The sequence below is a fragment of the Bos grunniens genome, chromosome 15 (genome assembly GCF_055505025.1).
Source record: "Bos grunniens cultivar Pamir isolate PY7600 chromosome 15, Bosgru_T2T1.0, whole genome shotgun sequence".
Lineage (NCBI taxonomy): Eukaryota > Metazoa > Chordata > Mammalia > Artiodactyla > Bovidae > Bos > Bos grunniens.
The window spans coordinates 44,447,096-44,469,276 of record NC_141179.1 but is presented as its reverse complement, the minus strand read 5'-3'; the positions used below and the strand labels follow the sequence as shown (position 1 = coordinate 44,469,276).

The 22,181-nt window shown below is 47.6% G+C and overlaps 1 protein-coding gene across 7 annotated transcripts in view; it reads right to left on the bottom strand.

The window, feature by feature from the left end:
• The window catches only part of TRIM66 (tripartite motif containing 66), a 37,550-nt gene extending 18,633 nt beyond the window's left edge, over positions 1–18,917 (bottom strand). For 2 of the 7 annotated variants that reach the window (XM_086340155.1, XM_086340161.1), the window contains exons 1-9: positions 17,931–18,070; positions 11,736–11,839; positions 9,907–10,054; positions 8,819–8,951; positions 8,380–8,496; positions 6,599–6,713; positions 5,915–6,061; positions 3,394–3,511; positions 1,086–1,990 (exon numbers count right to left, since the gene is read on the bottom strand). In XM_086340155.1, coding sequence (XP_086196281.1) covers positions 1,086–1,990; positions 3,394–3,511; positions 5,915–6,061; positions 6,599–6,713; positions 8,380–8,496; positions 8,819–8,951; positions 9,907–10,054; positions 11,736–11,744 — 1,692 coding nt within the window. In that variant the 5' untranslated portion in view covers positions 11,745–11,839; positions 17,931–18,070. The other 5 variants (XM_086340159.1, XM_086340157.1, XM_086340156.1 and 2 more) reach the window with 5 other exon arrangements.
• Between the last annotated feature and the right edge of the window lie 3,264 nt (positions 18,918–22,181).

The following is a 22,181-nucleotide window of genomic DNA, read 5'->3' as shown; positions in this document are numbered from 1 at the left end:
AATTGAAGTTGTCAGTGCAGAAGCATAAATGTTAAGCCTTATATTTTGTAATAAAGTAAAAGTCTATAGAGCTGCTTTGAAGGTATAAATGTGGTTACATATATTTCACTGTGAAAAAAGTGAAAGGAGAGGAGGAAGGGTCTGGAACAGGAAGCTGTTGGAAACCACGAAAAGCAAGAATTAAGAATGAAGATGTGGAGTGCTGCAAAGATCCCAGAGGTACGAACTGCACCTCTCCAATTGGCTTTTAGCTGAGAAAAGAGAAGAGCAGCCTTAGTCATCCTCCTAGGGAGAGAACAAGGCCTCCTCCGTGGCAATTCAGAGTCAGCTGGCGTGGACCCAAGTCTTGGCACTCCCTGCTGTCACTTCAGTCGTGTCCGACTCTGTGTGACCCCATAGACGGCAGCCCACCAGGCTCCCACTCGATGTTTTATGAGCATACATGTGCCCTTCGGTCGTGTCCAACTCTTTGTGACTCTATGAACCACAGACTGCCAGGCTCCTCTGTCCATGTGATTCTCCAGGCAAGAACACTGGAGTGATTTGTCATGCCCTCCTCCAGGGAATCTTCCCAACTCAGGGATCGAACCCGTGGCATTGGCAGGAGGGCTCTTTACCACTAGTGCCACCTGGGAAGCCCCCAATGTTGTATGATCTCTAGGCAAATGATATGCTTAAGCTCTCCCCTTCCCCCAGCTGGGATTCATAAGTTACAGTAAAGGAAGTGAGGTTACAAAGGTAAGAGACAGCCTCCCTTCTGCCCTGCACTGACTGGAGTCCAGCACAGCTCAGGAGGTTCCATTAACAGACATGGTCCCTAGTGTCACCCAGGAGGACAGGACTAAGCCAGGCCACTCGGGACAGGATTGAGCCTGGATCTGTGTTGGGGCTAAGTACTGTGCTCTCTGGAGTGGAGCCTTCCTGAGATGGAAGGCGAAGTCCAGGACAGTCTTGAATTGGGAGAGCTGAGTTCAAGGCCACCTTAAGAAGAAGAAACTGTTCCTGTGCCACACTGTGAGGGGTAGGCTGTGTCCCTGACGCTCTCCTAGGGAGAATCTAGGGAGGTGGTACCACCCTGACCTCACCTGCACAGTGTCCTCTTGGCTCTGGGACTGGACGGGCGCCGGTTGCCTCACAATGTAATTGATCTGCCCCACGATGGTTTGCTGTAGATGCTGAGGCGATTTGGTCTGACTCAGCTGCAGGCTGGGCTGTTGAGCCTGAAGGAGAAGCTCCAGGTCCTTCTGCATTTCCTCCAGCTCAAACTTGTGGTGCATTATGTCCATGTTCTGGGAACAGGTGGGCCCCGGGGGGCTCTCGTGCTGACTAGAGGCCAGATGCTGAGATGGTGGGAGAGGCGGGGGTGGCTGCTGTTGGGGTGGAGGGGGTGGAGGGGGTGGAAGTGGCAGCTGCTGCTGTGGCGGTGGCTGAAAGTGGCTGAGCTTCAGCTTCTGGTGGTGGCCAAACTGCACCTGGATGGAGGGTGTCTGCAGGGTGGGCGGGGCATGGGCTCCTTGCTGAACATCCTGTGGGGGAACGATGCACACGGGCTGTGAAGTCAGCTGCTGCCCCAGCCGCTGGGGTGTGCTCTCCGGCTCCGCAGGGGGCTGGGTTTCCAGCCAGGGCTGAAGCAGCTTTGGCGGGTGAGGATTGCAGGGCAGTTCCTTCTCCCTGGGCAGCAGCATGGAGCACTGCAGGGAGCCCAGCTGTTGGGGTACCATCTCGGAGGGCTGCCTAAAGCTGTGCACCGGGTGTATGCTGGGTGGGGGGACCTGGCCTTTGAGGGAGGGTGAGACTGGGGAGCAGTGGGAGCAGCACACGGAGGAGGAACAGATTGCTGGAGACTGGAACTTGTGCGAGGGATGGCTGAGAGTCTCTTGCTGAGCCACTGGGGACTGGTGGCTTTGGTAAAAAGATGATGGTCCCTGTAAGCCTCCATAAGCAGGAGTATCTGCCCGGGACAGCTGTCCACCCTCAGTAGTTATACAGCCTAAAAATTCAGAATAGAGAGTGTTTCCAAAGGTGATCTGCAGTTGTTCCCCCTACTCCTGCTACCTCCCTCTTCCAGGGCCAAAGGATATCATTCAACAACCTTGTACCAGAGGCAGAGATTAAGAAATTCAATCCCTAACCCCCAAAACTCAGTCTAGAATGATATCAGCAATAGAAACTATACAGACCTGTGCTGGGGGCCTGGAACATTTGAGGAATCAGCTCAGCTTTTACCAGAGGCTCAGTCCTGACTCTGTTTGTATCCCACTAGGGAAACCTGGGCTCCCTCACAGAGTACCCAAGAAAGACTCAGACCAAAACTATCAACACTGAGGGGAGAAGAGGGAGTGTACTAAAAAGTAGCAAAGGAGATTCATCCCCAGGACAAATGGGAAAGTCCCAAAATACAGTTCTGGAGAACTAGATGTTGGGCAAGCAGGGTGGAGGAGAGTGGGGAAGCTCCATCCCCAGGTCAGTGCCAAGAGTCAGTGCTGATGTCTGAGGACCCTAAGGCCCTCATGCATGAGAAGATGATGCTATTGCTGTTTTAGTCTAATGGCTTCTTCAGCTCCTCTGAGGCTTATGTAGGGGAAAACCAAGTGTCCTGAGGGCAGGTGGTCACCTTTGGTCACTTAGTGGCCAATGTGGGGCAGGTGCTCACCAAAGGTCTGTGAAATTGTATCAAAAGGGAAAGGGAAGCAGAAAATAAACCTAAATATCATTTATTATTCTGTCAAGTTCAAAACAGTTTCAATGAGATTATCAGTCCAGATAAAGGCAGCAGTTGGCCATTAGTTTAACAAACCTACCATTAGGTTGTCAACATAGGCACGACTTCAAATTGTCTACATTCTGCCTAAATATTGAACGCCAGCAAGTTATTGCAGCAGGGAAGAAAAATGTGCAAGGTCATGAATTATCTTCTTACATCTCAACTCTAAAAGATGTATGTGACATTGCCTGTCTATCTCCTCTCTCTGTGTTGCTGAAATATCTGTTTGTGCCCACACACATGTATACCCTTGTACTCGGAGACACAGGTCCGCCTGCACTGCCATAGAGCATTCTGGAGAGGAGGACCACTGTCTTGTCTCCTCCTCTAGCAATGAAACCAACAGAACAGGGACGTTCATGTAAAACAGGAAACTCAGATTTCACCTGGTCCTCTTACAAAAGTCCTATATTGCCATTGCTGTTTAAGCTGTCAGCTCTCCCCACCCCCGCCCCAACCCTACCATCATCATCTCTAGGAAAAGGTTTGCTGAATGACTCCATGACCGCTGGCAGTCTCAGGGAGCGCTTTCTCATGGGCATATGCTGATCTCCCAGTGAATTGAGCAGATGGTCTAAGTGTGTTCTTAGCAATCATGCAAAGGCCCATAGAGTAGGCCCTGGGCTCACCTAGGGAAGCCAGCTGCTTGGTCCAGAAGTTAGGCTCCCAAGTGAATCTGATACTCCAAGGGGAGCCAGGGTCTGTGTTGCAATTTGTCTCCAGCAATCGCTGCATCTGAAACACAATCTGACAACAGCAATGACCAAAGGTCATTTCTTTGGGCATCTTGTGCCAGAGTGAGAACTCCCTCACCCTCACTCACTGGACAGGCTGAAGGGCCCAGAGTCATGGCTATTTAGCCTGTGCTCCTCCCCAGTGTGCTCCCTCATTTCCTTGCACCTTAGTATCTTCACATTCCTCCCCCTCCCTCTGCCCCTACTGATCCCCTTCCTCTTATTGAGGCTTTTGGAAAGCCTACATTCTTATCTCTTCCAGGCCTCAGATGATTTTAATTCTTCCTCAGGATATCATCTGACAGCACCCTCTCAAGAGTGCTCCCTTCATTCTACCATAATCTCAACTGAAAAGTCCATGGGGGCAGATACTCTCTGAGTTCCCCAGAGCTGTCCTTCCACCCACTTGTAAAACTCCCTTCCATCCTAGTCAACTGCCCTCTTCTTCCCTCATCCTTTTCATCTATCTCTTATTACTAAAACTCTCCTATTTATCTAGGACTTTGGCAAGTATCCAACTACCCTGCTAACATTTAATTAACCAATGTCCTAATCAACGTTTTAGCCTCTTATTCCTTGAGCTCTTTAATGCAAACCACCTTCACTTCTCTTTTCAGTTCAGTCACCAGACCTAGACCATTTTCACCATCTAGAACCATTCTACCTATAAGACCTTAAACTCCAACAACCTACTCCCTGATCACAATAGCTCTTGCTCTTCCTGAGCATGCTCTTCCACCTCATTGATCAAGCCCTGCTCCCTTGGCCCAGCTGGCCATCCTAGTTTTCCATTGATTTAAGTAACCACATCACTAGTGCCCTAATTCCCTTCCCATCAGTGCCTGCCCTTGCATCAACCCAGCCACCCAAAAGCTATGTTACATGGGGTCGCCTCACTGATCATTATGCTCAGGGCCCCCCCTCAGTCCTTCTTCTGGTCATTTCCTTTCTTGTCAGTTTCCTCTTCCATGGTCCTTGAAAGTGAAAGTGAAGTCGCTCAGTCGTGTCCGACTCTTTGTAACCCCATGGACTGTAGCCTACCAGGTTCCACCATCCATGGGATTTTCCAGGCAAGAATACTGGAGTGGGTTACCATTGCCTTCTCCAGGAGATCTTCCCGACCCAGGGATTGAACCTGGGTCTCCCGCATTGTAGGCAGATGCTTTACCATCTGAGCCAACAGGGAAGTCCTTAATGACTATTTAAAATCTTTACTTCTCTCCTGAATGTCATTTACCCAATGTCTAACCCTCTGATTATCACTGCTTACTTCATAGAGGGTGAAAGCAAATTCCCTCAAACTTGTATCCCTCCTATCTCCAGACTTAACTACATTATACTGACATCTTCCCATCCTTCAATCTCAGAGAAAAGAAGTGCCTCTTGTTTAAAGTCAACCATTTCACTCTAGATCCCACTTCCATCTGCTTTCCCAGTATGCTCCCTCTACCACACATCTCTTCTATCTTCAACTTCTTCTCCCAAATAAACATGTGCAAATGTTTTCCTTATTTTAAAAAAGTATCCCCAACACTGTCTCCTTCTCAAGCTACCTTATTTCTCTGCTTTTCACTAATTCCTCTACTTCCTCACCTCCCATCCTCAATCCCTCATCTAGCTTTTGACCTTTCTACTTTGCTGGAGAGAAAAGCTGCCGGAGTGTCTTTCAAAGTTTATACCAGGGGCCTCCTGATTCTGAGATCTCACTTTCTCTTCACTACTCATCCTCTATCACCTATGTAGCAATGATAACACTGGTCACTTAAAAATTTGAAGCTCTCTGTTAAGTTTTGTGCACCACATTCTCTTATTTCTCTGCTGACTTCTGATGGTTGCTTCTCATCTCCTTCACTCATCTCCTTCCTCTGTGCTGAAAATGAGGGCATTTCCCTGGGTTCCAGATCTGTTATTTTCTTCTTTCTTCACATACTTTTCCAATACCACCCAAATACCAGGGACTCACACATCTTTCTCTCTCTCTCTCTAACCCTGACTTTTCTTCTGACTTCCAGACCCATCTATCAAAACAGATTTGGGACAGCTCCCTTTAGACGCCCTACAGGCCCCTTAGATTCGCAATATCCGAATACAAACCTCATCAACTCTCTCAAAAGTTCTGCTCCTTTTCCTGGGCATCACCAATCTCTTAAGCCCAACACTTCAATGTCATCCTCCACTCCTCCTTTCCTCTTAGGCCCCATTTAAACCCAACTTCCTAGGGAATGTCCAGCACACTTCTAGTATTAATGTCTGGATCCATGACCTGAGGCAGAACTACAGAATTTCCTAGCTGAGTTGCCTGGAGGAAGGCAGGTCTATTCCAGCACCGGGGTCCTTTGCACTGTGAGGTTTGGTAAAAGATGGTTTTCACTTACTAACCCAAAGTCAGTGATTGAGGAGTTGGAGTTCTTCTTACCAGCTCTTTGCTGAAAAGGAAAGGGATGCTGGTTTTGCTGCAGACAGCCCAGTTAATGAAATTCTGCACGTGCTCAAACTGGCGGTTGAGAACCATGATGCTCTGTAACTGCTGCTCCAGCTTCCGCTTCCTCTCATTAGTGATGCCCTGGGTACAGAGAGAGAAGACAGAGTCCCTGGTCCTATTCTTGGACTGCAAACCACATGCTTGAGAAGTCTAGTGGCCTGTGTGCATCAGTGCAAACACAAATGGAATCAGATGAAACTGCAGCCCTGAGAAGAGGACATGGCTGCTGAGGGACGGAGGGAGGGAGAGAGAAAGGGTAGGTAGATTTTACAGTGCAAATAGGAATAAGCGATAAATGACTGAGGAAATGAATGTCTAGATTTCTTGGGCATAGCTCGTTTCATGACTCGTTCAAGGCCATAAACCTACAAAGTCCAATAAGGCAATTGCCTTACTGCCACAGCATTAATGGGAGTTTGATCTGATTTTCTAAGCCCTTAATGAGCCAACTTCCCAAAATTAGACAGGACATTTTAAGATACAGGGAGTAGCAGAGAGCTGTGGAAATTGCACATCTGAATTCTAGCTCAGGCATCTCTGAGCCATGAGACATATTTGATATATGCCTGGTTTCTGCCCCAAGGAGAGTACAGAACCTAACCCTCTGTTCACATATACCTCCAACTCCTCTATGAGCCCATTGGCCTGTTTGTTCAGTTCATTCATCAGAACCATCTTGGCCATTTTGATCTGGTTTTCCACCTTCCTGTGCTGGTGCTTCACCTCAAAAATCCTGCAAACAACAGGAGGAAACACAGCATGGTGAGCCCTTCCCTCCAGGCCTACAACAGCCTACAGACAGCAAACGTAAGAGCCTGCAATGTGGACGCTTTCTACTGAAATCAGGGACCGGCAGGCACCAAATGCAAAGAAATAAGAACCTTCCTCCACCATCCATCCTGCCCTTTGTACAACCCAGCGCACTTGATGTAAGTGGGCCAATGGCCCGAAGTTCAACTCATTTTTCTCTCAACAAACTACAGGTCCATCCCCAGGTCAAGTCAATAGCTCATCAGTTCACACAGCACTAGAGGCAGGACAGAGAGAGTGAACACAGGTATGACTTCATGTAATTTCTTATTTTATTAGAAGGGGGAATACTCTACTAAACAGCGTCATGCAGTGAAAAGAGCCTAGGTAGAGACAGAAAGTAGACTAATGGTTGTCAAGGGCTGGGGATGCTGCAAGGTGAATAGGGAGTGACTGCCAATGTGTATGGGTTTCTTTCTAGGGTGATAAAAATGATATTTTAAAAGTAGACAGTTATAATTGTTGTATGACTCTATGAATATACTAAAAACTCACTGAACTGTACATTTTATAAAGGAAATTTTATGGTATGAAAATCATATTTTTTATATCTATATATAAAAATTATATAAAAAATATAAAATTTCCCTTTTAAAATGTACAATTCAATAGGGCTTCCCTGATGGCTCAGTTGGTAAAATATCCACCTGCAATGCAGGGGACTCAGGTTCGATCCTTGGATTGGGAAGATCCCCTGGAGAAGGGGACGGCAACCCACTCTGGTATTCTTGCCTGGAGAATCCCATGGACAGAGAAGCCTGGAGGACTATAGTCCATGGGGTCACAAAGAGGTGGACATGACTGAGTGACTTTCACATCATAATAATGGTTGTACAACTCTATGAATATGCTAAAAAAAAACCCCACTGAACTGTACGTTTTAAAAGGGCAATTTTATGGTATATAAATTATATCTCAGTAAAACCATTAAAAAAAAAAAAAAAGAGGCTTTGAAGCCACGCAGACTTAGCTTCTAAACCTAGCTCAGTCTCTGACTAGCTGTGTGATCTCAGATAAGTCACCTAATCTCTCTGAACCTTACCCTCCTCATCAGTAGAATGGAGATAACCCCTGACTCAAAGAATTGTAAGAACTGCTCAAAATGATGCATGCATGATGCCCAATCCAATGCCTGCCATGTGATCCTCTCTCAGTACCTGCTTATTTCTCTTTCTACACAAAATACTGATGATTTCATATCATGTATAGATGTATAAGGAAAACATTAGGAAAGGAGTGATAAAGGATAGACTGCCACTGACTTGTACTCACATAATAAGCAGCCCTCTCTTCTCCAGTATCCACTCTGTGCCCTTGTTCTTAAGCACCTATCTTTGGTCAGTTCATGGTCATGTTCAGAAGGCAGGCACTTTACCCCAGGTTCACTGTGATCATCCTCACCTAGCTTGGCTCCATTCACCAAGAGATGACCCAAAACCCCCTCCCTGGCCCTGAGACCTCTAAGACCAGGACATACGCCTTCTGGGACATATTCCAGTGTCTGTATGTCCACTCCATCCTGGTCCTGGGACCCAGGGTGAGAGGGAACAGAGCATCTCCAGTGTAGGCAAGGGGCTAGCCGATGCTACCTGTCCTCAATTTGCTTTGCAGATGTCTGTAGACTGGATTTCTTATGTGCCACCTGTGTAGTCACACTTTCCAGAAGCATCCTCTGGTTTTGCAAAACTTCTTCAAGATGTCTGCACCTAGAGGAGGAGGCAGAGAAAAAAATGAGGAAGACCAAGTCTTATTCTGAGCATGCCAGCTAAGCAAGAATCCCCACAATGCATTGCCTCAGTCAGGCCCAGGGAGGCTGGGGTTACATCTAGGGAGTCAGAGACTCTTAGCCCTTCAGGGCTTCTCCAGAGAAGCCCCACACAACAGAAGAGAGAAAACCTTCAGCCAGGCCTGGGGACTGAAGGCTGGCTTAAGCAGGGAGAGGATTTCCATGCACTGGGAACCCAGCACTCTCACAGGTAGAGAGTCCAGAGCCCTCCCAAGTCCCCTTGGGCAGCCACCCTGCCCCACCTGTGTTCTTTGTGTTCCACCATGAGGCAGCTATGGCATGTAAGCACATCACAGGTCTCGCAAAACAGCTTGAGAACTTCCTGCGTGTGTAGAGGACAGTACAAGGCGAAGTCTCCAGAACCACCATTCACTCCTGCCAGAGAAGATGGAGAAAGTGGGCACGTCTTGCTCAGGAAGACCTCTTAAGTTAGCTCCACTGAGCACCCTCAGCCTTCTATGGACACAGGGAAGATCCAGAGCTAGAGGGAAGGTGGTGCAAAAGTAACCCTCTCTCTGGGCCAGTGAGGTTCCAGGAACACAATGAGGAAGGTGGGCTTACACTGGCCAGATTTACACAGTTGTCCAGAAATAACACACCATCAAGCCCCAGGCATCTCACCATCTGCTGAGCCTGAGGAAGGTGCCTGCTACTTGCTGCACATGGATCTCCTGCAGAATAGTGAGTCCTTCAGAACTTAACCCACACCTCCTCATTGGCCATGATTCTGTTACGGTGGGGCTGAAACAGCTGCCCAATCCAGACTGAGGCTGAAACCAGCTACCTAGATCAGATCACATGGATCATAAACTTTGGTTCCTGTCTGATGAAGGTAAACTTCATCAGAACTTCAAGGCCACAGTTCAAGGGCCTTGAGAAAAGACTTTGAAGAAAATTGTCACTTAAAACAGATGGTGCTGGACAGATAAATGGACAAACCCTGATCCTGGATGTTGAATTAATCAAGTAACTAAACAGAAGTGGGGTCTGATTTTTCTAAACAGAGGTGAAAGACAGTGAACTCAATTAGCTGCCACAGTAATTCAAGACTTTTCCTCCCCGCACCATCTCACTCACAGTCACCTACTCCCCACACGCCACCTGCCCCAGCCTGGCAACAGGGAGAGCCTGGAGTGAAGGCACACTGTGCTGTGACTCTGGAGGAAACAGCTTTTCTTTCGGAAAGGCTCAGAGACCACCCCTTCTCTCACCCCCAGCAGGGAAACAAGGGCAGAGAGCTCTTCTCCAGAGATTTTGTGGTTTGGTACTACTTACGGGGCAGGGTGTAGGGGGCAGGGTGTGTGAGCTAGTGGAGGGGAGGGAGTGATACCTGGAGATCCCTTCTGGGTCCGGGAAAAGAGCGGGCCCCCAGGGGCCGGGCCATGCCGGTGCTCCTCCGTGCAGGAGCTACAAAGCCAGCGGTTGCAGTAGGTACAGAGGATGTGAGCTGCCCTCTTCTCCTTGCACTCTGAGCAGTTCTAGGAGTAGACAGTTCTGGAGTTACTGACAGCATCTTCATCATTTGGACCTGCTTTTATGAGTGGTAAACACGCTAGGGACTGGGGAGCCACAGAGCTGTTCCTCCACTATTTTGGAGTGTAGTCCATTCTGGAGAGCTGCCTGGGAGGGACACGTGGGGGTGCATGAGGGAAAGCATGTGACTAAGAGCAGTGGCCTCAAGGCCTATTCACACAAATCCTGTGTTGCAGCTGAGGATATGCAGATAAATAAGGCAAGGTTCGGCTCTCAAGGTACACAGCCTGGACAGTGTGGCAAACACTCAGTGGGTTATGCTGTGATGAAAGGATGTACCAAGTGCTAAGGAAGCAAAGCGAGGTTTCCAGGAGTTCCATCTAGGAGAGGCTAGGAAAGGCCCTCCATAAAGAGGTGACATTTGAATTGGATACTGAATGATAAGTAGAAGTTCACCAGGCAGACAAGGGAGGAAAACGTAAAGCACAGGCAAAAGCAAAAATTTCAACATGCTGCAGAGAAGAAGAAACTGTAGCTGTATGAGTGCACAAAAAGATGATCATAAATAGCCAGGAAAGAGTATGACAGACCAACTCTCAGAGCTGTGTTTCCACTACTGGGGTTTGCCAGGACCAAGAATCTCTGGCCCTCTCCTGGTACAAATGTTCATTCATTTGGTCAGAAAATATCATGGAGGGCTGATATGAGAGATGAAAAGAAGATTTCTGAAAAATTAGCCTGTCTGCACTGAATAATACAGGCCACCAAACTGATGTGGGATCTGACAAACCCACAGAAAGAAAAGGAAAAGAGGAGAAATGTAGGTTTTACTAACTAACCTATTAATTCCTTGAGGGTAGATACATGGGTCTCTGTCTCCCTAGTACTCAGAACAGGCCCTGGCATATATGTCAGACATTCAGTAAGAATGTAATACAGGAGCAAGTAAGTAAGATGGCAAATGAATAAAATGCAGTGGCAAGGATACCCCAGTGGAGAAAGAATGAGAAAGGATACTAGTCAGTAAGTGGTGTGAAATTTCAGAAACTCAGGGAAAAGGTATTAGTTGTTAAATACAAGCAAAACTCGGAGAAGGCAATGGCACCCCACTCCAGTACTCTTGCCTGGAAACTCCCATGGACGGAGGAGCCTGGTAGGCTGCAGTCCATGGGGTCGCTAGAGTCAGACCTGACTGAGCGACTTCACTTTCACTTCTCACTTTCATGCATTGGAAAAGGAAATGGCAACCCACTCTGGTGTTCTTGCCTGGAGAATCCCAGGGATGGGGAGCCTGGTGGGCTGCCGTCTATGGGGTCGCACAGAGTCGGACACGACTGAAGCGACTTAGCAGCAGCAGCAGCACAAGCAAAACTGATGAACCTATCTAACCCAGGCTGGTGAATGAGTTTTAGCTTGAGTATTGGGAGGGTGGAGGGAATAAAAGCTTAGTGGTCATAATTTCCAGTAAAAGCTATTAGAGAGAAAAAAACACACTCATTTTGCTTCCCCAACTGAAACATTTTGATTCTCTTCTGGATAGAAGGATGGATGGATGGATGGATGATTAGGTAAACTGGTGGAAGGGTAACAAGTAAGATAGAGTGATGGGTGGACAGACAGACTTATGGACAGGGTCGCACAGATTTCTGAAAAGGATTAGCTGCTTCTTTGCTTGTCCTGACTTACCCTCACCATCTTGGATTGCCCAGAAGAAAAGCACTGCAGCAGAAAATGTTCAGTTACATCCCTGGTAATGTATACTCACTCACACCTAGGACAGGAGATGAGCTCTGGGAGAAGAGGGCAAAGACAGCACAGTCAGAGCAACATAGCAGGTTATACATAAGACCTAGACACAAGGCTTTCTAATACACAACACCCAGGTATGTACCAAAACCATCTGTGCCCAAATGAAGTATGTTTGATGCCATAGCCTGCACTTACCATCAGGGTACTCTGGACATGAGCAACCTATTAGAGGCCTGCCCTACAGACCTCCCCACATCCTCAACTTTGCCTGATCCTACATGTCTTTCCTTCCTACAAAACAGAGGCCCAACCCTGCTCCCGTTGTGATAATCAGGTGCCTTCCCGCTGCTCCCACCCTTCATTTCACAGCCCTGAGAGCCCAGTTCCCACTACTGGCTAAGTTCAAAGGGGTCAGTTTAGCCTAGGGCAAAGCTCCAGCCATTTATATTACTGTGTAGGAGAATTTCTTTAGAGATTTCAAAGCTAGAGCTTTCAGAAAGTTCTAGCCAGAGAAAGGCAAGGACTGCCTGCCTGCTCATCTAGGAGATACTCTTCTCTTGTAACAACCAAGACTAACTGGTCTGCCCCTGGGACTCAAAGAGGTTTTGCTGCGCCTTCTCTACACAGTCCATGCTGGGTGTACTTTCACCCCTGAACATGAACATCTGGTCCTACCTCCCTCTCTCCAGAGAAATGCAGCAGTCTCCAACACATTCGTCAGCGTTCCTGAACTATATAAGCAGTGTGACACTGCCACCCTGAAGACTGCAGTACTTCAGGTCCACTCCGTAAGTACTTGGCCCACTGAGGGCAAGGAGACGAGCTCCTGAGGGCCAGGTGCCTGTGCCCAGGGATGAGGACAACCTGGCTGGCTTGGTTGTGATGTAGGGGCTGGCTTTGCCAGTGATGTAGCAGTAACACCACGGTCTTCTCTGTTTCATATCACCAAAATGACACAATGGCAGTTGCTCTAGAGTTGCAGGCAGACAAACAAGTCCAAACACCAGGTTTACCACCCAATGACCTTGGTTGGGCAAGTCACTTAATCTCACTTAACTCCTCAGTACACCAGTTTCCTTCATATGCAAAATAGAAAGGGAAAACAAAAGTTGCTGGGAGGACTGAACTAAACAATACTTGAGAATTCACATAATCCTCTATGAATGCTAACTTTGAATTCAAAAGATTTCTCATATCCCATTTATTGGAAGACAATAACCTTAATTATCAACTCTCCCATGTGATGAAAGTCAGATAGTCTGAGAGACTGAAAAAGTGGCCACAAATTCTTCCCCTCCTTGTGTCCATGCCCTTGCAATCCTATCCATTAAAAGTGGAGTCTTCAAAAAAAACTGTAGTCTATTCTCTCTCCTTTGAAGCTAGGCTGCCCTCGTGACCCGCTTTGGCCATCAGAATGCAGCAAAAAGGATACTGAATAAGTTCAAAGCCTAGACCTCAAGTGGCTTTATATGATTCTGCTCTCCGTCTCAGAACGCGAATACTGCCACACGAAAAACAACAGGTTAGATAGCTGGGAGATAAGAAACCATGTGCAGTGAGGCCTTAGTTGTCTCAGGTAAGCCACCTGAAGCCAAAACAAGCCAGGGAGCCCCAACACACCCACCAACTGTGCACAGCAGAGATTAGCAGGCCCAGCGCAGCCCAGCAGAACCACCCAGAGTATGCCAGCCCAAACTCTCAGCCTGCAGAATCATAAATAAAGCTTGGTTATTGTTTTAACCGCTAAGATTTGGAGTGGCTTTCGATGCAGCAAAAGGTAACTGATATATCCCGGAAAAATCAAATCTACAAAATCATGCAAAGCAATAGTTTACTACTGCTCTTCTTCTCACCTACCACTCCTCCCTGCCAAAAAAAAAACCCCTCCCCTAGCCTCCGCAGAGCCACGGACTTAATGACAGAGCTGGATCTGCAATCTCCTGGATACTTTTCTGCCCGTCAACAGACGTGAAAAGGATGTTTTGCACAGGGAGCATCATCCAGGGGCATCATGCAACTGTCCCTCCCTTCCTACTGGTCAGGGAAGACCCTCCTCATTTCCCCCCAGGTCAGAAATGCTGTTCTAATTGTTGAAAATAATTTCCATAAGGCTTCCAACTCCCTGGTAGCAGATGCTCAAACATTAGTCATAGTAACACAGTCTCATTAGCATGATGAGAAAAAGAGAAATAACTGAATAGATCAGACAAGGCCTCATCACATCCTGTACCTCCCATGGCCCCAAAGGCCAAAATCCTTAGCTTGTGGCTCAAGGCCCTTTCCACACTGGCTTCAACTCTTTCTAGTCTCATCTCTAGCTTCACCTGCCACACATCCTATGTCCTTGCCATGCCAAATACCTCTGCTATCCCCTAAATGCACCAAATCTTTGCATAACTCTTGTGTTTGTGAAAGTGTTTGTTTCCTCACCCTAAAATACTCTTCCTTGCTACCCCACTCTTTTTCAGATAAACTCCTTCCTATTCATCCTTCCAAACTGGTTTGAATGTTCTAGCTTTGAGAAGCAAGGTTGATTTCCCTTAGGAAGAATTAATTATTCCCTCTTCAGGGTTCCCACAGTACCCTGAACATCCTTCTAATATAACATATATCACATTACATTTTAACTATCTGTTCATATGTCTACATACAAAAATAATCCACAATTGACACTAAAAAATATTGCATGATTTTTAGCATATTCAACAATTATGTTTCTTTCCAGTTTGAGTATTCCATGTGTATTCCTTGCACTCGCAGCCAATGAAAGTAGAAAAAAGCCATCTGGAAGTTTTCTGGGTGGTGGAAAAAACCAGCCCAGGAAAATAAAGGAATCAGGTCTGATTCAGAGCAGAGGTGTCGGCCCTAGGAAAGGCTGTGAATTGGGAGATGTAGTTTCCAGGTTCAAGACTGTCACTAACTGTGCAACCTGAAATCAGTGACCCCTTTTCTCTGAATCACACTTTCTACATCCTTAAGTGAGAGAAATGGGACTAGCAGGGAAGTACGGATTACCAGGCTTCCCTGGTAGATCAGACAGTAAAGAATCTGCCTGCAATGCAGGAGACCTGGGTTCGATCCCTGGATCGGGACAATCCCTCTGGAGAAGAGAATGGCAACCCACTCCAGTATTCTTGCCTGGAGAATCTCATAGACAGAGTAGCCTGATGGGCCACAATCCATAGAAGCACAAAGAGTCAGACACAACTGAGTGTGACTAACACACACACACACACAGATTTCTCAACCCTCCTCCTCTGCAACTATGCTTCAGAAATAAATTCCCCTGGGCAAGATGGGAAGAGACAGACCACCCTTGCCAGCAAGTCAGGGACAGGCTTGTGGCTGAGGGAGGCCTGGACTGAAGAGCTGCTCCCGTCTGAAGAGGGGCTGCTGCAGCTGATAGCAGAGCTGGAGAACCGCAGCGGCAGCAGCACCCAGGTTCCAGGATAGCTGTAGGGCCCAGAGTAGACATGGAGGACATGGGCTCTCTTTGTGTCATAACTTTTGCCCAGAAATTCTTATCATCCCTGAGGAGGTCCGTAACCTTCCTAAGCCCCATCAAGCTGTGTCAACCTTGAGCTTTTTTGTTTTTTAAAGAAGATTCCCCATTTTTCAATGAGAATACCAAAACAAAGTTCTTTTTTTGACAACCGGAATACATGAACTCCTAGAGCTGTGCATATATATAAAATGACCAAATATCAACTTATAATATTTAACATTTAGTTTTAATACAGTTTATAATATTTAATTTAGTTATTTAAATCACAAATTACATAAAATATTTAGATATATTGCTTTCATTTTTCTACTTGAATTTTTCAAGCGACAGCATTGAGCTTTTATTTCATACAGAGGAATATCCGTTCTGAGAAATGGAGGACCAGGGCCCAAAAGCCATACAACCATCCCCAAAGGAGGTGACGCTTCTGCTTCCAGAGTGAGTGAAGAACTCACAGGTACCAGAGGTCTTCTGAAAACTGAGGCTGTTCAGTCCCTCTGTCACAAGCGTGAGCACTTCTGGGCCCTGGGAGGGTAAAGCATATTATTCTTTTACCACCACTCCCTATATTAGGCACTTTACAGGTTTATTTAACTGTCAATCCACCACACAGAGGTAGGCATTATCCCCATTTCAGAGTTGGATAGACTGAGGCTTCAAGAAGTTGTCACCTACAGAAGATCACAGAAAGTAGGGGCAGAACTACAACTGGAACCCAAGTCTGTCCACCTCTAAAACTCACCCCTGCCCATGTCGCTATACTCCTCTCTAATTCAAGTGTTTGGAGAAGGAAATGGCAATCCAACCCAGTATTCTTGCCTACAGAATGCCATGGACAGAATTCCATGGACAGAAAGCGACTACACTTTTACTTTTCACTGTCAACTCAAGTGTAAACAAGGGAATTTTAATTTTTTAAATTAACCAAAAAATTTGATTATAAGTAAAATATTCCATAATAATGATCAAACTCTAAAGATGATCTGGACGCAGCTTTGAATTTGAAATCCAGGAAGAGCTGGGAGACAGCCCCAGCGATGCTTATAGTTTTAATAAATATGATATTTGAGAAAAGGCAAATGAAACAGAGTTTTTCTGCCTAGAAAAATAAATCTAGGGGCAGTTTCATTCTGTAGAAGAGTGGTTCTCAAGCTCTGTTACGTATTTGAATCATATGAGGCACTTTTAAACATCCTGATGTCAGTCCACAGCCCATGTCAATTAAATCAGTTTCAGGAGATGGGAGCCAGGCAGCAGTATTTTTTTAAATTCCCCAGGAACTTTACAGGTTGATTACAATGTACAACATTACAGTGTACAAATTTGAGGACCACTGCCATAGAGTGAGTATCCCTTCCCACTGTGGCTGAGCCTGATAGATCGGCCCCTGGATCTCAGCAGCTGAGAAAGACAGGCTCACCAGTCTTAAAGAGGCTCCAACAAGTTAAGAAAGATTCTGAGTGCAGTTGTTATGTATTTCCCCTCTGGCAGAGAAGAGAAAAGGGCAGATGCCCAACAGACAGAAGGGTATCCTGACCCCAGGTCCCTGGAGGACACAACTTGCCTCCCCTAAATCCCAGCTTCACAGAAAGACCCATCAGCAGACTTAGGGTGCAGCCTGAGATCTGGCACTACAACCACTGCTGCTGCCTAGAGAGCACGACAAGCCCAGAACTTAACGAGGTAGCAAGGAAGGTGGGCCAAGAGTGGGTAGTCTACCTCAGATATGAAGGGCAGTGCCAAGGCAACCTGGGCATGGGGCCGGGATGGGAGAGAATTCCCAAAGAGGTCTCAGAAAACTAGCACCGGGTCAGCCCGGCCCAACAGGCACGTGCACATAAGCCTGAGCTCAGTGCTAAGCAACCCTCTGAGGGTTAAAAAAGCCCGTCATTCTAAAGCTCTTGGCCAGGGCTCCCTGAAACTTTGCAGCTGGGACCCACGCTCTGACTCCAACAGAGCAGTGGCATCGTCTGGAGAAGACTGATGCTCTACTGCCAGCTCTCACCTGTAGAACCAAAGTTGCACAAACCTAGCTTCCAGACCTAGCTTTTTCCACTGTTCACCTAATCAATTCCCTCACCATAAAGATGGTGACACAGAGGCCCAGAGAGAGGGAGGGACATAGCTAAAAAACACCACAGGTCCCTGTAAACCATAGACGGTACCCTGAACCATTGAGCGGTCCCTGATTACATCTGCAGCCACAAGTAAGACATTCTACCTCTCTATACCTCTACCACATGTTATACAAGGAAGAAAAAACTCTCCAGTTGTATCCTCTGGCAGGCTGGCCCTCCTCACTAACCATTCCTGCTCTCCCAACCAAGGCAGCCCCAGGGTACTGGGCATCAGCTAAGGCCCCCACCACATGAGCCCCCCAAAGCCTTCCTCTAGCCCAAAGCTCAGAACAGCAGCATCACCTTTAAGAAACATGTTGCACCCACTCCCCAGATGCCCCCTCCCTGCTAGAAAGACATATTTCGATCCTAAGGTGATTCTTCTCCTGCCCCTGGCTGCCAGCAGGCTTACCTGTGGCGCCTGCTGCCCTGTGACTACAGCAACACCTGGGGGAGAAGTCAGAAGAGCGACAGGTGAGCCCACCACAGGTCCCAAAGGATGGTGCTTACCAAGTGCCCAGGAACACCCACCCTGCATGCTGCAGCCAGCTGGGCTACAGGGCCTAAGCCTCGGGGAGCTGGGTACTGGGTGGGGAAAAGGGAGCAGCCTGAGTCCTTTCCTCCTTTCCCTGATGCATCCTCAGCCAGGGCTGCGTTTCTCCAGCTCACCTGAGACGCTTCTGCAAGAAAGGGCTTGGTTGACTCCTCCTGTTCCTGTTTATCTCGAAGGCTCTGCAGTATTTTTCCCAAACTGAACAGCGAGAGGGAGACCTCAGAGAGGCGACTCTCTTCCTAGCTGCATCTCCTTCCTAATCCTCTGGGTGCCTTGGAACAGAAGCTCAGAAGGAAGAAAACGAGATTTTCAACTTTCAGGAACTAGCTCTGTCGCCCTCTGCATAGCTCAGGAGGCCATCACTCCCAGCCTTTTAGGACTCGATCCAAAAATCCTTCAGCCCTCCATGTTCCCCAAAATGACAGTGCTCATGTGTGGCTGGAACCTGCCCCGATCCGGCAGCTCATTTAAATAGAGCTCATCACAACAACAGTGTTGGTGGAGAAGTGAGTAGCTGCAGGGCCCTGGGGACCCCCTGTTTATACGTAGGAAGAATGATGCAATCTGGGTATCAAAATAGCAATCCAGAATGGAATAACAGGCTCACGCAGCAGCGGTGCCGGCACAGCCAGAGCTCAAGTTGACACACTCTGTCAGCCCCACACTACTGCAGCACGCAGATGCCAGGCACACACTCTCACCGCGGCGTTCTAAAAATCAGCAGGAGCCCAAGATAGCCCTCCATGCCCCCGGCACAGAAGGAGGGTGGGGGTGAGGGGGCTTCGACAGACATTAAAATCTGTCTCCTACACACTCACCTGCTCCTGCCACTTCACCTGAAGTCCTTATCCTGTGACGTCACAGTCAGTTGCCATAGTGACCAAATGTCCGTCACAGCAGAGGATTAGGACTTCAGATGGAGAAGACACACATTTGCAGCGCACAAAGGTCCTGAGAGGTGTCCCTGGCAGCCAACCCTCCCCCTCCCCCCAGGGAGATACAGTCACACACAAGCTGGGAGAGAAACAGAGGGGAAAAACAGGGTCAAGTTAGAGGGAAGATATGAGGATGGGTCAAGACTACGAGTCCGGGATAATTGCAAAATCCCAGAGTACAGGAAAATTTTCAAGAGCACAGAGGGAAAGTGACAGGAATGAGCTTGGAAAGACTGGCAGGAGAGTATGCTCCTGAAGAGTCCTGCCTGCTGAGCCAAAGAGCCTTTATCCTAAAAGCAGAGGCCACCCAAAAAGGTTCTGAAGACTGACAGACTGGGCTTATGACTGCCTTGATGGACTAGGGCTTCCCTGATGGCTCTGCCTGCAATGCGGGAGACCCGGGTTCGATTCCCGGATGGGGAAGATCCCCTGGAGAAGGTAATGGCTACCCACTCCAGTATTTTTCCTGGAGAATCCCATGAACAGAGGAGGCTGGTGGGTCACAGTCCATGGGGTTGCAAAGAGTCAGACATGACTGAGTAACTAACACTGATGGACTGGAAAGGGGAGTGGGGAATAGGGAAGAGGTTTAATGGGAGCCTAAATGAGGACAGAAATGGAAAGAAAGGGACAGAAGAGTTGTTTTGAAGAGAACCAATAGCACAAGACCAAAGTGGGATGATGAGCAGAATGGTGGTGTGTGTGACAGAAAACATGGACAGGCAGCCATGAACAGACAAAGGCAGCAGCAGGAGGAAGAAGGACCTGTATTTTACTTCCTCTGGCATCCATAGCCTCTTAAAAAGATCAGGCCTCATTCTGCCTCACTGGACCAATGATTTACAAATCTGGAGGGTTTATTAGAAACACCCTATCGACCAAACCCAAATCTCCTGGGTGTGGGTACGGGACCAGGAATCTATATTTTTAGCAAGTTTCCAAAAATAATTCTTAGGCATCCAGATCAGATATAGATAGATAGATAGATAGATATCTGTATCTATATCTCCCAGGTGGCGCTAGTGGTAAAGGACCTGTCTGCCAATGCAGAAGACATAAGGGATGACGAGGGTTTGATCCCTGGGTCGGGAAGATCCCTGGGTCGGGAAGATCCCTTGGAGAAGGGCATGGCAACCGACTTCAGTATTCTTACCTGGAGAATCCCATGGACAGAAGAGCTTGGTAGCCTATAGTCCAAAGGGCCACAAAGAGTCCGACATAACTGAAGCAACTTAGCACACACATCCAGACCAGCACTGGTTCAAGGGACCAGAAGCACTGAACCCGTTGCCTGGACAACTACAGTAGCCTCCTAGCAGGTCTTTCTATATCCAGCCTTGTTTCCTCTAACCATTCTTCTCAGTAAGCCTGAATGATTTTTCAAAAATACAGATTTGATTATATTCCACTGACCCCAAATCTTCAATGTCTCCATACTGTCTACCGAATAGCCTAAATTGGTTAAGATCCTTTTGTTTGGAAAGGAAATTTGGCCCTAAATTTCCTTTCCAAACAGAGTTCCTACTTCTCTCCTTCAAGTAATCCTATATATGTGCCAAACTCCCTTCTGCTCCTCCTGCTCTCCCCTCCCTGCACCTCATCCTAACATAGTGTTAGCATGTTGCCTGTGATTCCCTTCCATATCTTTTGGCCCTGTCTGGCTCCTATGCTGCTGCTGCTGCTGCTAAGTCGCTTCACTCATGCCCGACTCTGTGCGATCCCATAGACGGCAGCCCACCAGGCTCCCCCGTCCCTGGGATTCTCCAGGCAAGAACACTGGAGTGGGTGGCCATTTCCTTCTCCAAGGTATGAAAGTGAAAAGTGAAAGTGAAGTCGCTCAGTCGTGTCCGACTCTTAGTGACCCCATGGACTGCAGCCTACCAGGCTCCTCTGTCCACGGGATTTTTCAGGCAAGAGCACTGGAGTGGGGTGCCATTGCTTTCTCCAGCTCCTATGCAGCTATTTCTATTTGATGCCACCCACAGGTTCAAATTCACCCAATTTCCCCAAGCAGAGCCTAAAACAAGGGTCAGAAAACTAATTCATCTGTTTTTGTAAATAAACTTTTATTAGAACACAGTCATGCCCATTTATTTTTATATTGTCTATGACTGCTTTTGTGCTGCAGTGACAGAGTTGAGTAGTTGTAACAGAGCCTCTATGATGTGCAAAGCCCCAAATTACGTCCTGTCTATACAGAAAAGGTTTGCTGATCCCTGACCTAAAGCAACAGCTACCATGTTTCAGTCTCACCCTTTGGGGTTCAATTCCCATAATGGGGAACCTGCTTATTCCAAAGCCAACTGCCATCCCTGTGTGCTCTAGTTCTGCTGGGTCACATTTCAGCTAGATCTTCAGTTTGGGGGCTTCTGTGTTGGCTCAGATGGTAAAGAATCTGCCTGCAATGCAGGACACTGGGGTTCAATCCCTGGGTCAGGAAGATCCCCTGGAGAAGGAAATGGCTACCCACTCCAGTATTCTTGCCTGGAGAATCCATGGACAGAGGAGCCTGGCGGGCTACAGTCTTCTGGGGCTGCAGATAGATGGAGATGACTAAGCTAGCACTTTCACTTTGGGAGGATGTAACTTAACAAGGAAAGGGCATTTCAGAAGAGGGGGCACTATAAACAGAGGATAACAGATGATAAAGTGTGAGGCCCTGTGGGGAATGAATGCAAAGCCCATGCAGAAGAATGACAGATGAGGCTTTTTGAATAAAATTAGTGCGGGGTCAGATAGGGAAGATCCTTAAAGGCCATGGCTAAGCTTCTGTTCTGGACTATAAGCAGTTAAGAGCCCTGTAGGTACTAGAAATAGGTACTAGAAACTCAGGCCCAGGATAGGAGAGAGTGGTCAGAGTCGAAGCCAGAGGATTTGGGAGCATAACCCACGGAGGCACTACGTGAAATAAGGTCAGGCAGGGGGATCCAGGGACTGTGAATCAGAGCTAGATAGCAGATCTGAGCCAAGAGTCGGAACCTGCGTGTAAGAGCTAGGTGACAGATACAGGCTGGAGATGGATGAGCACATGCTCCTAGGAACTGCCTGACTGTGAAATAAGGTTTTTGTGTCAAGAAAATACCCGTAGCAGAATGCAGAAAGTACGGGTATGATGAAACTGAGCTCATCTCACCGAGTGGCACCTCTATCTCTTTTCACTCCCTATCTCAAGAGTCAATCCAGGAACTGATGCACGAACACACTCTATGCAAGGCCACTGTCCCAATTTCCAACTGGGCCTGGACTGAGGAATGGTGGGGGAACCAAGGGCAG